The 18,628-nt window shown below is 39.3% G+C and overlaps 1 protein-coding gene across 2 annotated transcripts; it reads right to left on the reverse strand.

Moving 5' to 3' along the window:
• Nucleotides 1–143: 143 nt before the first annotated feature.
• On the reverse strand, nt 144–18,369 carry LOC111320691 (uncharacterized). 2 transcript variants are annotated; one of them, XM_088726780.1, is made up of 10 exons: nt 18,123–18,369; nt 17,739–17,832; nt 16,348–16,614; nt 14,730–14,777; nt 12,252–12,629; nt 4,155–5,562; nt 3,423–3,675; nt 3,245–3,278; nt 2,066–2,185; nt 144–1,783 (listed from the first exon to the last, which is right to left on the reverse strand). In XM_088726780.1, the coding sequence occupies exons 2-10, from the start codon at nt 17,803–17,805 to the stop codon at nt 1,485–1,487; spliced, it is 2,874 nt and encodes a 957-aa protein (XP_088582906.1). In that variant the 5' UTR covers nt 17,806–17,832; nt 18,123–18,369; the 3' UTR covers nt 144–1,484. The 2 variants fall into 2 exon arrangements, with proteins under 2 accessions (XP_088582906.1, XP_088582904.1); XM_088726778.1 differs by having other exon boundaries at nt 2,054–2,185.
• Nucleotides 18,370–18,628: the final 259 nt, after the last annotated feature.

Below are 18,628 nucleotides of genomic sequence, written 5' to 3' on the forward strand. Positions count from 1 at the left end.
TCCTCTGTATAATCATTGGTTTAGGTCACGCAACAATAGCACAAACGCTCACCACCAGTCTTCGTAATGTTCACAAGTGCGCGAAGCTAATGACCACAACCACTACGAGTCAACAAAATACCAAGAGTCTCACTTCATAGCACTGTAATTGAATGACTGACCAACCACAGCCTCAAATTTAATCGCAATTTTGGCCTTTCGAGTGCATGTGTTATAAAATGCGCTACTGTATAGGCCTAGCCACAAGTTGCCGATGAATCCCAAAAAAGTTGCCGATAAGTGTCTAAAAGTTGCCAAAAAGTTGCTTTTTTTTTCAAAAAGTTGCCGAAAAGTTGCTGAATTTCCAAAAAGTTGCCGAATATCAGAGGTTCTTTCCATTTCACTTGATCAACAAATAGTCTATCAGAATGACATGAACAAAACATGGTTATATACACACATAATACAGTTTTCACGTGACGTGTTGCTACGATGTATTGGAATCACTGTAATTGTCCGCCATCTTGAAAAACGTGCAACGTGATAGCGCTGACCTCATGATAAGGCATCTAAAAATCAACCCATTGGGGGGGCCCCTAATTATTGTATTTTAGAATAAATTGAATAAAAGTCTATCGAAAACTGACCAATGTGGCTCAAAACGTGAAGAAAGTGGCCTCAAAGAACCTCAAAAAGCCCAAAGTTGCCGAAAATTCTAAAAAGTTGCCGAAAATCTCAAAAGTTGCCGAAAAGTTGCCGAGCAACTTGTGGCTAAGCCTACTACTGTAGGCTAAGTATTACAAGTCAAATGCATACATTCTTAAAACTTCAGACAATTCCAACCTCTTTAATGTAAATATGAGTTTCAATTCATTTCCACTCAATCTAAACTAATCTGTTTAATTAAAAACTGGGTCATTGGATAATGCAACTAGAAATGGATAATGCATTGGATAATGCAACTAGAATATGTGTGGTGGCCAACTAGAAAGCCTTTACTACTTTGGCCACCGCACACATTTTTATAATCTGTACTTTATTTATTTCATTCTGTAATCAATTGTTGCAACTTTACTTTTCTATCTATGTTAAATTTATGTAAATAGTGTGAAATAAATGAACCAATGAACCAATGCAATTCAAGACTTTTTATTGGCTCAGCCATTACGGTATATGAGCCAATATACCATAATCTAATATCTGTACGTTGTAACATCCGGTTTCTTCTTGCAAAATAAAGTTGAGAAGATTTGTCTAATATCTTTGGGGCGTTTTTTTTTTTTTTTAATAAAACAATTATTCCACTCGCGCTTGTTGGATATGAGATGATTATAGCCAACTCGGCGCTACGTGCCTCGTAGGCTATCTTTCATCTCATATCCAACGCGCACTCGTGGAATAATTGTTAAATAGCGTTTGATAAAGATTCCTTACTTGCCCTAACTTTTACCTCATCGAAGTAAAGAGGTGCAAAAAGGTGCTATTTCCTAGAATAAATGACAGATTCAGTTGGCGCAGAAATCGTGACAACTCAAACAAAATTTTTCAGCCAAATCTTTACGTTCAGCACCGCACAGCGCGTCATATAAAACGCGATAAGTTGCATGGGAACCCTCGGCTCTTTTCCACTTCAGCAACATCCCGTAGGCCTTTTCACGACATTGTTTTTCCTCCACGTCGATAGCCTTGAGCGTGGCCTCGTGATTCTTGAACAGCGGACGCCCAAGCTTCTTCCATTCCCCTGGAATTTCTTTGGCCAGCTCGTCCAAAACTCCTTCATCAGGTACACCATCCTTCACTGCAGCTAATGGAAACGAACACCAATATGACCTTTGATCAGGCATTCTTTGTAGTTATAGCCAAATTAAAACCACGAGGGTAAGTGTGTTTGAATTTGTCTTTTTTTCAGTTAGTACCTGGACTTCCTCTCAATCCACAAAAATGAAAAGATTTTCGGCCAATATCCAGCCATCTTCACCTCACGCTTAGTCATTAACCCATATGTATTGATACTACATGTCACGGCACGCAGTTTTACTTTTTTACAGGTAGCCGTGATACTTTGGGAATTTACCTAACACTCTACCTTCAGCAGTTTCCATCGTTCCACTGGCATCCTTGGACCTTTTGGACCTTTTGATTGTTGAACATGAAGGAAATGTTCCCTTCCGCTTCGCAGATGACTCTTGGCTTTCATTGGTAGAACCTTAAATAAAGAAAATGGCCAAATGATTGTTTATATGCAGGCTTACTGCAGTCACTAGAATAACGATGAATGAAGATTTTGTTGCTTGACACACGATATTGAGTCACTATCAAGAGAAGATAGTGAATAAGGACTTTCATTACCCAATTTTGCTTTGTAGAGTACAAATAACGCGCGACTGAGACGAATATCACGCCATACCGCACAAAGTACTCGTAAAAATACTTAGCGATACTACACAACAAAACGTCTAATAAGATTTATTTATTTACCGTGGCCAATAGGAGGCGAATCCTAAGTTCATATTGGCTACTCGAGCGGGCAAGATCAGTGGACGCATCTTGCCCGCTCGGGATTGCCCGCTTTAGTCTCCGGCGCGCAAGAAAGAAAATTGCTCGAAGGGAACTTAAGAATTACGGTCGCGAGTAAGTTTGGTTAATAAGAGATTTATTATACGACTGAAGTTCAAAGGGACACAAGTGTGGTATCATTCGGGACCATTCGGGACAGTGCCCGGTCCAATACTTAGAAAATATTGGACCGGCAATAGAACATTTTGATTGGTTGATTTTAGTTATTGGCCCTCTGACTGCCCGAGTCGCGTAATAACACATGTTTATAATGCCACTTGTTATCAAGTGGTTGGAACCTTTTAAACAGTTGAGCGTTATTCTATTTAGCTTGAAGATTACAGCACATTAGGGAAGGTGAAGCCCTTAAATCTTTGAAGGTCCACGTTTTGTTTTTGTGCTTCAAAACACGTTCTGAGCTTTGAAGCACAGTCTAGGTCTTGTCTCACTGGTATGCGTCACCAACCGTGCAAGACAAGATAACTGAACAAAATTAGTAGACATATGGGAAACTTTCACAGTTTACGGTGCCACCAAAGGGAGGCGCCTTGAAGTTACTCAGAAAACAAGGGTCCAACTTATCCTCTTTTGTCAGAAAATCATTCTAAAAAGGAGTAAAAAGATCTCGGGCTCGGACCTTAAATTAACACTATCTTTAGTTATAACGGAAAAAGAAGAAAAAATTATGGATCACAGTAAGAACGCTCACCGGTTTTTTCTTTCGGGTAAAGCGCATCGATTGCCTGTACAAATAAAAAATAATAAATGTATTTGCCAATCAATCAAAAGATTAGATTTATTTTAAATCATCAGCAGCCAAAGCACGAGTTTGACGGTTACAAATCAAATAATTTTTTCTGGCGCCTTATATTAACATCCCCACTAACCTCAATCCATGGAATATATTTCTCCTTCAAGTGAGTTGGTAACCGACAGCCTTTCCTCTTGCAAACAAGAGGTTTCGTCTCCAAATCAATGTAGTCTGCACAATCGTCATGGCTGCATTCCTGTTTTCTGTGCCGTTTACATGTTTCGTCCCCAGTAGTTGGGCACAATTCACATCTAGCGTACAGCTTGAAAGGAATTGCGCGCAACCAAAGGCATTCTATCCGCAGTTTTTTCACGCATTTCTTCAGACGCCTAACACAAAGCAATTGGTTAAGGTGAAGCGACTTGCCAATGAAAAGTTGTCGAAATACCATTACTAACGTGAAGAATTACAAAAGTCTAACAAGTATAGCGGGAAAATTTTGCTTGAGAACACAATTGAAGGAAGTGTTTGAGAAAAGATCTTATAACTTGGCCAAGGTGTTGAGGCAGATATTTTAATTTGCCGATAGCTCATCCCTTCTCCTTATCCTTTCCGACTGTTTTCTTCCGTTACCGGCGAATTTCACCATAACAGCAACAAAATCAAATGAGACACAACAACAACAAAGATCGAGGCCGCGCGAAATAACATGCTCCTGCAGGACCTGATACAGGGTTGGCCAATCCCAGCATTCATTTGGAGGTAGCATTAGCAAAGTCGCGTATTGTTTTCATCCACATCAATTGGGGTTTCAAGCAAACTATTTTGTCAGCAAAATCGCTATAGGACACGAAAAATTAGCACCTACCTCAATATCTTCACACGAAATTTATCCTCGTCAACCTGATCAGAAGCATCTTCGGAAGAAAAGGACACTTTTATGAGGCTTGAATGGCGGACAAGTCGAACACTAAACTTTTCGCCTACAAAGAACAAGGCGACATCGGAGCGAAGGTTGGGTTGCCTTGCACTGCACTTTTCTGATGCCCATTCTCCAAATCGGACGACCAATCTTGGGAAAAAACCACAAGGAAGATAACCCGTCTCAGAAAAGCTGAGGCACAGGGGTGTGGGACCTGTGTTCAAATTAGCTTCTGTATTCTGAGATAGCATACATGGAACAAAATAAATCAAGTCTCCATTTTTAGATTTCCATTCAAATATCAAATGGAACTCCTTCATTATCAAAATTAAGTTGTTTTTAATTTCAACTATGTTCAGTTTCTTACAGGCAAAATCTATCAACTCATTACAGAGAATTCCTGTATTTTTCAATCTGTCGTAACGGCGCTTATACTCGAGTGGATACGTCCAGCTTGGTCTGGCTGTGATTATCTTGTTAATTGTTTCAATGAGCCATTTTGGATCCAGCACTACTAATCCATCGGGATCATCTGGAAGAGCATGATATATTACTGCACCGCGAGCACTCAGGAAGCAAAGAAGTCCTTCCACGTCATCATCTTCACTCCGCGTACAACATTTCTCAGCGATGTCGCGTCTGAATTTGCTTTTGGGGACATATGGCTCATTCTGCCTAACCTTTTCTTGAACTTTGAGCTCTGCAGAGAGCCACTGCAGAGGGATTGGCTCCTTTGTATGAGGCATTTCTTTGGCTGTCTTTAATATAAAATCCCTTAATTTCACGATTGGTTGGCTTTTTTGATCGGACAAAGTATCAGCTTTACTATTGTCCACAACAAAGTTTTCATCTGTTACGGCAATATGTTTTAGGAGAACTTCAGGGACAGTTTCTGAGATGTTTTCCACAAACGATTTCATCTTGTCGCAAGGATCACCTTCTACCATATCGGCCTTTGTTCCCACAAGTATAACAGACCTGACGGTGCTATTCCCACCTGATTGCTTTAAGTAATGCACCAAGGTCAACCACTGTGTAAGAATATCCAAATTTGTGTTTCCACTCTCAGTTGACGACGCTCTTTCTTCTTCATGGCCACCCACTTTGACAAATGACTGCGCAGGGTCGGATAACTCTTTGGTGAGGTCAACAACCAGAAGATAGATTGCCTCTGGTGACATAAACAATGGATGAATGGCATGATAAACAGCTTGGCCGGCAAAATCCCATATTACAGGCCACACCTCTTCACTTCCGTTACCCCCGTCCTCCATAAGCGCAGCAATCTCTTTGGAACGGCTTTTTATTAGATCCTCTCCGAGGATCACGGGTACTGGAGTATCAACCTGAGGGGCTACAATGGTACATAACAAGTATTTATTGAAACTCAAAATATTAAATGTTTTACTCCCTCCCCAATTTAAGTAACGCAACGACACATTCTTTACCTTATGGAACTTAACGTTCTTATTCAAATGTTGCAATAGGGCAAATCCATGTTACGGACATTACATTCAAAGACCAATTTTTTGGAAATAAAGTTTCTTAGCAAACTTATTTTGCGTAGTTTTTAAGTCATAATTTGTGCAAACATTCCTCACAATTTACTTGACTATCAACAGAAAAGAAACTTTCCTTTCTTTAACAAAGGCTGCAAGCGAATATTACAAAAAAATCAACCTATAAATTGTGTGACCCTTTGTTTTTCTGTGAACTGATTTTTGAAATAAAAAGAATTTAATAATAATACAAAGCTGCTCTTTTTTTTTAAATCTAGTTGTATCCCTAGTTTTGTGGTTAGATTTTGAGCTTGAGGAAAAAAAATTCCATTACTGACATTACTCAATTTTTGTTACGGAAATAACGTTTTTTACACCCATAAGAATAAAGGGATGTTTGAGGGTGTGAATAGGGTTAACCGACTAGCGACAAAGGGCGAAAAATAGTACTGACTACCGACAAAATGAGAAAAAAATTGCCGATTACCGACAAGAAAAAAATTGCCGATTACCGACAAGAAAAAAATTAACCGACTACCGACATGGGCCGACATTATCGATATTTGTTTTCAGAAAGATGAGATCAGAAGAGCATTTTGTATTTTTTCTAGTTTACGAAGTAACCACGTTAAAGGTTACTATAGAATTTCCTGTCATTTTCTTACTTTTTGACCGGAAGAGCGCGGGATCATTTTGCAGAACAATTTCCGGTACTCGAGCCCTCGAAACCTCTCGCTGTAATATTTCCACCATGTTGTTTGTTCATACGGTCCAGCCATGTCAGCCATGAGTGGAATCATAAAAATGATAATGAGTTTTTTTCCGAAAAGGCGAAGAAGTCGCAATCGAACGCCACCGTAGCCGGGTTCCAGTCGACAAAGATAAACACACAAGAGTATTCGAATTTAAAAAACATATGACAGAATTTTTTGTATTGAAGGAGCAAGCTCTTCAGTTTGGACTTGGTGGTTTCTCGCTGAAGCTCTTTCGCTTGGCAAAGTAGTCCACGGGCAAATGCGAGAACTTTGCTATAGTAACAGACGGGCAGTGGCAACTAGAACTGCCAAATTTAATATCTGATGAAGGCAGCAATGAGCTCAGCGATAAGTCGTAGAACGCTCTATTAGTCTGAATAGTTTTTAAACAAGTCCCGCGGAGTGTGATGGTTACATCAGTGTAGTAGTTTTGTAGTCATTAAGTTGTAAGATTAAATAATTTTGTTGTTCTCTACTCGTTCTATTTTTTCCATTTGCTCTTTTTCGTGAAAAGAAAATTTGTGTTTCAGAAACGAGCTAACTAATAGAAAAATATCCCTCAAAAATAATAATAGTCACCGAGGGGGATCCAGGGGTGGCTCGGGGGCTTCGGTCAAACCCCCTAGATTTTCCCTCAAAATGCTAGAAATCATGTTTCCGAAGACCTAATTTTCAAAATCTCCTGGGGGAGCATGCCCTCGGACAGTTCTCCGAATCCCCCTTGACTTAATCCTGGATCCGCCCCTTGAGTCAGTAAAGTGGTTTAAATATAAGCTTCCATCTGTGTTTCTGCGTAATGAATACCGCAACTTAACATCAACAACTGTTTAGCCTGGAAATCGTTGTATTTGACCTCGGTTGTTAAAGTACAATAATTTTCTAGGTTAACAATCTGTTGTTTATCGCATTTATAATTCAAAGCAAATAACGCCATATTCTATTGATTATTGCGGCTTCAGGTTAACAGTTGCGTTAAAGGCACCGGGCAGATTGAAGTCGAGAATTTATCAAAATATAAAATGCGCAGATATAAACAGCTAAAAATAAATCTTTTGGATAATCTGGGGTCAAACCGCTACTCAATTTTCTGTAGAATTTATGAAAGGAAAATTTTTTAAATCTTACATGTCCAACCACTTTTGAAACCATCTTCAGTGTACCCTGGGAGCAGAGCCTTTTTAACCCGTCCTCGAATCGAAACCCTTGGAGGATTAAAAAGAAAAGGAGAAGAAAAGAAGAAAAGGCTCTGCTCGCAGGGTACCTTCAGTGATGTATGGCGTGTTACATCGAAATGAACAATTAACTTTTGCGGCTTCTTTTCTCTGTGGGTGAAGGAATAGATTCAGAGGTAACGCTTAGCATCACCTGAACCGCCTCCCTGTTAGCTCAATGGAGAGAGCGCTGGACTGATGTGCGGGAGGTCGAGGGTTCGAGCCCCGTCCGGACCAACACTCAAGGTCTTAAAATAATTGAGAAGAATGTGCTGCCTTTCTATAACATCAAGAAATGGTTTCGATATTCTAGTCTTCTCGGATAGGAACAAATAAATGGAGGTCCCGTCTCCTGCAGAGTTGAGGCAGGAGACGTTAATTTTCCACGCACGAGATTACTGTGTGATGGATGTCCTCCCCTGGGGAGGGAGGGATGGATGGGTTGTTGTCTTGCGTTTCATACATGAGCCTCTGGCTCGGGCAATATGGGTAACCATGCCTCACGTAAAGACATTAAACTTTGATTACTACTACTATTACTTAGCCTACTAAGATCTGCTAACGAGAGTACTTAAAATAGGCTCCATTTCACATTTAAGTGCACATTATCCATGAAGTTACAAACTGGACCGGTCAAACTGTCGTGCTGCTTAAGGCGCGGATGCAAGTGATACATGTACGAGCAAGCACAAGTTGATGAACGCTTCCGAAAAGAAAGACTACCAGTGGGAAGTGAGGAGAAAACGTAAATCACGAGAAGAAGCGAGAGAGGACGAAATTTTGGCAAAGAGGATTATGATTAAAGGAGGTGACATAAAGGAGGGTGTGAATGAGGTTAACCGACTAGCGACAAAAGGGCAAAAAATATTACCGAATATATAGTAAGTAAGTAAGATCTTTTGACAGGGAGCCCACGTCACAAAGTGTGGTTTTCAGTGAGGCCCTGCATAAATCTAACGTAAGGATAACAAAAAATATAAATATGGTTATCAAGAAAAGGATAAAAGGGCATAATCAATAGAAGAGACTACATATTTTTAACAAGACGTCTAAAAACTGAAAAATCGGAAATGTTCCTAATGCCGTCTGGGAGAGCGTTCCAGTCATCTACTGCATGACAAACAAACCGATGCTGACCCCATGTACGCTTTGATTGTGGTTTACAAATGTTGTTATTGAAACGAGTGTTATAATCATGCATGTCTTTAAAATGTTTAAAATTAAAATTCCAATCAATTAGTCCATTCAAGGACTTAAAAACCAAAAATAGACGATGAGATCTTCGTCTTTTTTCCAATGTATCCCAACCAAGTAGATCAAGAGCTTCTGTTGCTGATGAATGCTTTGGCATATCTAAAATTAATTTAGCTGCTTTATTCTGGAGTAATTGGATCTTGTTCATCAGAGTGGTGTTGGATTTATCCCCCCAAGTCACATCAGCATAATCAAGGATTGGCAGCACCATGGCTTTTACAAAGAGTTCCCTTGTATTTCTTGGCATAAGATGTTTTATTCTCTGTAAAACGCCAAGCCTCTGAGACACTTTGGTCTTAATGTAATCCACGTGATCAGTCCAAGTCAGATTCTCATTGATAATTACGCCCAGATACTTGAACGAATTGACTCTGTCTAACTCCTTCTCCTTGATTATTAATGTGAATTCTTCTAAGGTGTTAAGTTTCCTTGGACCGCCAATGAGCATGAATTTAGACTTCGAGATATTTAGTGTAAGTTTATGCTCGTAGAGCCACTGAGCTAGCCTGTCCAGATCCTGATTCAACATGGTCTGTAGGTCACGGGCTGATTGAGAAGAGCAGTAGATAGCAGTGTCATCAGCGAATAAGGTGACCGTAGTGTTCCGAAGGACCTTGGGTAGATCGTTGATGTAAATGGCAAATAGTAATGGACCGAGAATAGACCCCTGAGGAACACCAACGGAAACCTTCCGCGCAGGAGAAGAGGCTTGACCAATCACAGTCTTCTGGTAACGAGAGGATAAGTAGGAATGGAACCACTCAAGATTCTTGCTGCGTAATCCTAGAGATTTGAGCTTCCCGAGTAAAATGACATGGTCAACGGTGTCGAAGGCTTTCTTCAGATCAATAAAAACTACACCATTTACTAAACCTTTATCCATATTACTTAGCACTTCATCGGTAAACTGCGTTAGAGCTAAAGCGGTAGATCTTGCACGTCTAAAGCCAAACTGGTTCACAGCAAGCAGATTGTTAGAGTCGAGGTAGCCGTAAAGTTGAGAATGAACAGCTCTCTCAATTACTTTACTGACCGTGGGCAGGATAGAAATGGGACGATAGTTATCTTTATCGGACTTATCACCTTCTTTGAAAAGAGCAGTCACTTTCGCACATTTCCAAGATGATGGGAATTGACCCTTCTCAAAAGAGAGGTTTATGATATCCCTCAGAGGTGAAGCAAGTACATTTGCTGCATCACGGAGTAAACGTGCACTGATGTTGTCTAGTCCTACCGCTTTATTGGTTTTCATTAGGCGCAGCTGCTTTTCAACAAAGGCTGACGTCACATACTTGAGAGAGAACGATAAGGTAGGAACTGCATCGTACTGAGTCGGTTTTAAACCACGAAAGGCCTTTGCAAGGCTCTTACCGATGCTTGAAAAGTGATTGTTTAGAGTTTCTGCAATGCCTTTGGGGTCAGTCTGCAATTTTCCATGACCAAAAACTGCATTAATTTCATTGGAGTTAGAGGGAAGTGTCTCTTTAATTGCTTTCCACATCTTGGAGCTGTCACCTTTAGCATCTTCTATCAGCCGACAATAATATTTCGATTTCAGCTTCTTTTCCTCGCTATTCGCACAGTTCCTTAATTTTCGGTACATTTGCCAGTGATACTGCGAGTTCTTACGCTTCTGAGCCTGTTTCCAGTGGTAATCTCGATCACTCCGAATTTCGAGGAGTTTGTTCGTAACCCATGGTGTCTTTGTTCCCTTCACACGCTTTGATTTTATCGGAGCGTGGTCGTTTGCAATGCTATTGAAAAGACCTTCCCAGAGGAACACGGCATCATCAACATCATTAGCACTTTCGATTATGCTCCAAGGTAAGTTGCTGAGATCACGCAAGAATGCTTCTTTGTCGTAGCTTTTAAAACAACGATACTCGAGCAACTTTGGTGGAAGTTTCTTTACACCTCCCTTGATAGTACAGAACACAATGCTATGATCGCTGATGCTTGACTGCAGAACATCGGACTGCACGACCCTGTGAGTGTTGTTAACGAACATCAAGTCTATCGTGGTGCTAGAATTCTCAGTGACCCGAGTAGGTTTACAAATAATCTGAGAAAGACTGTGTTGTAATGCAAATTCATCAAGTTTACGGCGTAACTGATTCTTGGTGGAATAATCAATATTATAGTCACCCACCAAAACAATATCGGAGTTTTCAGTGTCGATGTGATTTAGCGAATCAGCTAGATTGGAAATAAAACCATCGATGTTCACATCATCAGGTCTGTAAGAACAGCACAGTATCATTCGTTTGCATTTAGGTCTCTTGATTTCCACCCACAGACATTCAAAGTCATGCTTTATGAGATCAGACATAACGACAAAGGGGATTCCATCCCGGACGAAAATTAAAACTCCTCCACCACAACTTTTGGTCAAACACTGTCTATCCTTACGCACAAGCGAGTACCCTGGTATCGTGATCTCATTGTCCAAAATATTTAACAAATATACAAAGATCGAAAATTTTAACCGACTAACGACAAAGCGTCTGAATTTTAACCGACAACCGACAAGTGGACCCCGCATTCAGACCCTCATGTTTTTGTTTATTTATGAAATGTTGATTATTGACTTTGCCAGAACAGACAAATTTCTCTTAATCAGGCTCAATTACAACTCAATTCTCTTTTCTGGTAGTGCTAATAACCATAACATTAACTGTACAGTTCTGTGTGTAAGTGTACCTATGGCCCGTGGATTACGAAGATCATTAGAGCATTCTGCAGTTCAGAAAGTGCATGTTCTTAGAAGTGCACGGGAAGCCATTTTCAACTCACCAGTAGAGGCCATAATCGTTATTTGTATTTTGACTCGCCCTGCGGGCTCGTCAAAATACGACACAACTCGTAAAAATACTCAGCCATAATAAACAAGAAAACGTCTAATAAGATATATCTGTCCGTAACAAAATTGTCACTTGCTCTCATTTAAGAAGTACATCCATTTTGGAAAATAAGATTATCGGCAAGTTTACCTTTGTGTTGAGTTCAATTAGTCTTGTTCCCCTAGCGAGATTTTGAGGATATATGTGCCTTACTAAAATAATTTTAAATCTTACAGCATACCCACTATTTTCACACACTTTTCATTGGAGAAAAAAGAAAAATTGTCAGCTTCTCTTTGCTATTTCCCGGGAAGTCAACTTTCAGCTTATCATTTTTTAAGCAATTTAGGATCTCCTAATTCCAAAAATTCCATGCTTGGGTTAGATGTGAAATATTTTAAATCTCAACATTTAAGTTGTTCTAAACTGAATAGAATGGCCATATATTAACAACGAGAGAAAAGTGAGACTATCACAACGTTACCTTCTTCCTCGCCGTCAATCTCTTGGTCATCCTTTTTCGCTTCAGAAGGCGGCTGTTGCTCTGTTGCTTGTTTTTCTTTGACGATCATTTCGGCACATTTGTGATCAAACGCAGTAGTGTGCTGATGTGAATCTAAATTCTTCCACGGCTCTGTACCAGCGTTCTTCACAGGAAGACTCATCTGCACCCCATCGGTACTTGGTTCTTCGGGATTAAATGGCTCGCCTCTCAGAGATTTCCCGAGGCTTGTCTTACCAACTCGGTCTGGACCAATGATTGACACTTTAACACGCTTATCACAGATCTTACCAAACTCCAAAGCTCGTAAGAAAGCGCCGGTTGGAATCGAGGCCTCGGGGTCACTGGAATCGCTGGATGCTGCAAGTTACAAAATCTATTTAAACACCTTTTTTCATTGGAAAATAACGTGTGCAGAAGGGGGAGTTGAGAAACCACCTGAGAATAGCAGCCTTCAAGACCGTTAATCTGAAGGACTGAAAGAGGTATCGTATTTTCGGAAATTGGCATTGAAAGCCTTGGTTTTAATACTCTTTTTAAAATTTACCACGGTCGGAAATTGGCCCACGAAGTCTGAAGTGGCAGCCCTGAGGGACGAAATTTGGTGCATTGCTATTTAACCTGCCGTATAAAACAGCACTACCGTATTATTTCGAATAAACGCCGCGGCGTTTATTAAATTTTCCACGATTTGGGTGCGGCGTTTATTAGAGGGCGGCGTTTATTTGATATGCTGTTTATTTAAAAAAAAAAAAAAAAAATTAAAAAGTAGAACAAGAAATACCATGTCTGGCTGTACAAATCAAACTTTACCGATCAAACTCAAACTTGTTGCGTTTGTAAACGCGTAAGAAATCAGATCAGTTCGATGTTGCGGGCGTTTTTTTTTTTGTGTCTTTCAAGCTTATCCTTACTGTAATAAGTAAACAGCTCTGCTCTGCATTTGTTAAAAGTTAACATTATAAATCCTGTTTCAGTTTGTTGTCTGTTCTTTTGCGGGTTTACACGCTTTACATTACAAATATGCAACTAACTGAAATGCGAAAACCGGATTCACTTGATATTTCAGTTCATGACGTTATTGAAAATACAAGTAATTGCGATAGGTTCCTCTCTGACCCCTAGTTCACTCGACTTCAATGTCACTGTCTCCCTCTTGATCAGAGTGAAAAACCAGCAAAGTCGAGGGATATGCCTCCTCAACAAAAAATTTTGGTCCAGGGGCTGAATGAAAAAGCGAATAAGTATTCACATTTTGAACTGAAGAATATCGTGATGAATGAACGAAAGTATCCGAGGCTGACTTAAGACGAACGAGCTGCAATCAGAGCAATAATCTTGTCATTTTATTGTTTGTTATGAAAGGAGAGACATTAGATGCGCAAATAAACATTAAGAAATTAATAAAAAGGTCTGGTTATCATTGTCTTGCACCATAATTATTTCCTTTTGTCTATTATTCGAATAAACGCCTCGGCGTTTATTCGAGGGCGGCGTTTATTCGAAGTAATACGGTATACAAAACACTTCCGAAAATAGCCCCCGCCCCCTAACAGTTTGTCGAGCATCTCGTGAAGTTACTTGTGTCGGAACACTATTATTTTTGTGGAACCATTTTGGGAGCTGTAATGACCGTAGATGTTAGCAGACTTTGAACTCGCAAAACGCTCTCGGGTGTATTCAAATGAAACACACACACAAGACTATTACCTGGTAAATATCACTAGCGGCCCGTTCCTTTGAAAAATTTTACCATTTTACAGACAACTAAAGCATATCACTCGGGTTGTACATGCTCGCCTACTTACTTGTATGTTATGATTATTATGATTAATTATCAGTAAAAACGTTCGCCTGGAAATACAAAAAATCGGAAAACTTTGTTTGCTTGAAACACGATTTGATATTTTTAAGATTTCAAATTTGAAATGTTTTCTAACCCTAAGCTTTATATATTTAACGTTGAAAAGACTAATGGAGGATTATTCTCTTATTACGAGGTGTGAATAACGCGGTGCTAGCCTGCAGTATAGGCAGTTTTGATGGTTTTCATCTTTCGAGTGTTTAGCCGCCATGTTGGATTCGAGAATGTCGGATTGGGTGGGGGGATTTGGGGATAGGTAAACTTTTTACCTCGCCCCAACTCTCCACTGTTTTTGTAATTCAAGATAGCGGCCTGATCAACCGATGGGAATATCCACTCGCCCCGCCAAAATCCGCCTGCACTGCAGGCTAACGCGCTGCTGAAAACTAATGAAAACGATGAGCCCACAATGAAGGTCTACTCCTGCGAAAAAAATAATCGCGATCATGAGGAAACAATGTCCAAAAGACACCTAGAAACGCGAGGGTACCACCCCGTATCTTGTTTTCCGTAATATTTGTTAAGACTAATCGTAGTAATCAATGGTAGTGGATAATGGTAGGTACCGAATATAATATTTTTTTTTTCATACTTACGAGAGTTAGCTGGAGTGGACTCTTGGAATGAAGCTGGAATTGAAATTGCTGCAAGGAAAAAAATTCACTTTAACACTTTAATTACACCAATTAACGTCGAAGTGAATAAAGGAGGATTCTTCTTTAATTGTACGGTGCGAATAGCACGGTGCTTGCAACAAACTGAAACTAATGAAAACGCACTAAGGTTGCGTGATGGAATAATCCTGGGAAGATGATTGCAATCTCATGGAAACAATGTATGAATCGACGATTAGAAATACTGAAGACGGAAACACCGCGTATCTTTTTCACTTCAACCTTCTGACATTCAAACTCGTAATAAGAGTAGGGAAACTTTTCACGTTACCAAACTGAAACAAAAGGCACTTGCGAATACAAGAACATAAATTTGTTTTACTTAAGGTAAATTACATTTTGATTTATGTCAGCTGAAGCTGGCATTTCTGGATTCCTTGGTAGAACACTTTGTGTAAAGTAGTTATGGTAGTCAAGTTCATTTGAGGGACAAAACTTATAAAGATCGCGATGCATATGGATACTCACCACAAAACTTTTTAGCGAAATCTCTAAGACAAAAGGCATCATAAAACAACCTCATGTAATCTTCATTTAATTTAGCCATCACTGATTTCAGTGACTTTTAACTGGTGCTCGAGAATTCTCCACAATCACAAAATCTCGAGTGACAACTCTTCAATTCACCTAAAGAGGGAGTTCCCTTCTCGAATATAAGGTTTAAAAGACAAACTCAGCTGCTACACTGGATTAGACCTCTACTTGTAAAATTATTTAGAGAGCTTGAATAGGGGTTCTGTTGGGATTGTGACATTGGAAATTTTGCTTTTACTTTCAGGGCGTAAAATTGCGCTTAATACAGGCGCCAATGTGACTAAATTTTTCACTTCGGCAACTAAATCCTGAAAATTAGTCGCCAAATTGGCGACTAGAATTTCTAATCACACCTTACCTAGAGATCTAGTGATTGTTGAAGATTTTTAAAGATAAATCTGCAGCAAAGTTCCTCGTTAAGCTCGTTTCCAAAACGCAGCACATGCACGATGTCGAACATAAATCTACCGTCACTACACGCCATCTTGGATTTAGGTAACCTATAATGTTGTATATGATCCATTCTAGTGTCCTCTTTGTAGCTGGTGCGAATTTAGCGGGCTCACTTTTGATGTTTGTAGGACTGTATCACTATGATATGATAATCCATCTAGTTCAGTGACAGTGTAAAAAAGTTTTTTGTGTGTGTGTGTCATAATGGCCACCAACTTTTTGGAATTGGCTACCACTTTAAAATATTTAGGAGCCAAGTGGCTACCGGAAAAAAAGAGTTAATTTTACGCCCTGATTTTCATTCCCAACTTCACTTTCAAAGTTTGTCTTCTCTCAGTTTGTCTTCACCCACACCCATCACGGTGAATTGTAATTGGAAACTAGCAGATAACAAGATGAGAGGAAATTACAAAAAAATCAGTTGACTACCTTGATTGAACACACAACTGATGTGAAGCAAAAACAAAGACAAGTTTATTGAGGAATGTTTAGGCTACATGGTTTTAGGTAAGTTTAAACTGATAAACAGGATATGATATATATGGTTACTTACCACAGAACTTTTCAGCTAAATCTTTACGTTCCACTAATGGGTGACAGAGGGCATCATATAAAACCGGGTATGTGGCAGCTGAACGCTCTCTTTGCATCCAGTGTCGTAACAATTCGTATGCCCTCTCATTGACATCTTCAAACTTTTTTCTTATGTTTATCATAATTTTATCCTTGACCACTAAGCATCTCCCAAGCCTCATCCAATGTTCCCCAATTTCAGACGCCAACGTCTCGAGATCTTTATCTGAGTGTACTCCCACCTCAACTATAAGATTAAAGAAAAAGAATCAGGTGCTACAGTAAATTTATGTATGTGGCAGATAAACTTCTTTATTCTTTCAGTGTTGTTACATTGCATATACCCTCTCCATGAGATTTTTATTTTCCGCTTTTTGGGAAGTCAAAATTTCTTCTCTGATGTCAAGAGATGTCCAAGACTCTACAGACTCTTCCAGTCTATTGAAATCTTACGTAACAACTCCTGTAACTCATCAAAGGAGGGAATTCCCTTCTTAACTGCAGAGTTTAAGACAAAGATTCCTGAAGCTTCACTGGATTTAACCTCTATTCACAAAATTATTTCTGAATAGCAGTTCTAACTCTATTCACAAAATTATTTCTGAATAGTAGTTCTATTGCGGATGCGACATTTAAAGGAAATATTGTTACAGTTCCTTTGTGAATTCCCCATTTCTTTTCCAAAGTTTTTCTTCTCTCAGTCTCCTTAACTCTTGAACCTACATGTAGCTAAGTCAGGATGACTTTTCCATGTTCATACGCTGCTGTTTATTTTGAAGGAGATAAATTTAGTGCCAGGTTGTCACTCAGCAACCGGGTGAAGGACATGTAAAGAGAGATTATCTTATGACTGCTACAGAAATATTTATTACCTTGCTCATCACAATTTGTAGAAAAAATAGGAGAAATACATTTTATTTAAGGCTTCCTTCGAGTAATAACTGCTGACATATGTTGTAAAAAAAAAAGAACCACAATGTGACAGATATGGCATTGGTTGAGGAAATTATTGAGAGGTGCTAACACGCAAATAATAATTAATCATAGTTATTGCATGAAAGATAGGTGAAAGGGTTACTTAAGAAACTATTCATAGATGAGACCCTGATGAATGACAAATAAAGACACAGGCATAATCAAGATCAAACGAGATAGTACAGAAGACCATCTTAAACGATTGGGGAATCCGACCATTTCAAATACTATAATCGCGCGAAACACTTAAAACATACAGGAATTTATGTAAAGGCGCGACGTGATTTATTGACAACTAAATATTCCTTGAAATGATTCAACTGAACAGCAATATTCTTACTACGACATAGTAGGAAAAATACAACACAAGTTTATCGGGAAAAAAAGGCTACTGACCAATTGGAATTGCTCTCCGATTTTTCCGAGACCTCTCGCCACCAAAGCTATTACCTTGCTGCATCATGCTCGTGTCGATTTGTCATGCAAAAATCTGTCACATTCAGAAAATATCATCACAATAAAATTTATGGAAACATTAAACAGTCCTGGAGTTACGAGTCAGAGAAAATCGTGCAAAACGAATCTTGTGCCCATTTTGGTCATTTGTTTGGCGGTGGATTGTGTCAAAGTTAGTGGTACCAAATTGGGTGGCTAACTACTCAGTTGAATTGAGTTCTGTGATACGAAACGAACTGTTGTGATAAAGGTTATTACTGCCATTCACGGTGAAAGACAAAATTAACAAATATTAACACACAAAATTATCGAAACAGACCCTACCTATTGCTCTGCTTTTGTTGAATTGTTGAGTGCTAAAGCGGAAGTTATGAATCAGTGGATCTTAACTGTAAACAGGTCAGATTTTAATCAAAGTCGACCTTATACATTTTGGCTGAGGCAGTGCATTACTGCTCACTCTTCTGGATATTCTGCAGTTTGCTTTTCGCTTTAAAGGCGAGTCTTCGAGGTAGTGTAAGATAATCGGATAATCGTAGTGTTCGTTACTGATTCGTCACTGGTAGTTCATCTTGTGGAATGCTCGAAAATTATGGGACAGCGGTTAAAGCATTGAATCATGTGCGTGTCATGTAAACTTTACGAATTTCAAAGTAGCAAATGATTGCGTGACGATTGCGTAACAGACTGCACTATAGCAAAGAACTCTTGTTTCTAAGTGTGAAAGTCACTTATGCATGAAACATCCGTTGAATGAGCACACTAAAACGATAAATAAAAAATAGGTATATATCTTAACCTACTGCGGCACTTTTTTGAGGAATGGTAAA

This window comes from Stylophora pistillata, chromosome 7 (assembly GCF_964205215.1).
Source record: "Stylophora pistillata chromosome 7, jaStyPist1.2, whole genome shotgun sequence".
NCBI lineage: Eukaryota > Metazoa > Cnidaria > Anthozoa > Scleractinia > Pocilloporidae > Stylophora > Stylophora pistillata.

Coding starts and splice junctions, on each gene's coding strand:
- LOC111320691 (XM_088726778.1), bottom strand. CDS start 17,805: ATGATGCAGCAAGGTAATAGCTTTGGTGGCGAGAGGTCTCGGAAAAAT. Junction 14,778..16,347: donor TTTAGCTGAAAAGTTCTGTG/GTAAGTAACCAT, acceptor TTTTCCTTGCAG/CAATTTCAATTCCAGCTTCA. Junction 5,563..12,251: donor GATTGACGGCGAGGAAGAAG/GTAACGTTGTGA, acceptor GTACCATTGTAG/CCCCTCAGGTTGATACTCCA.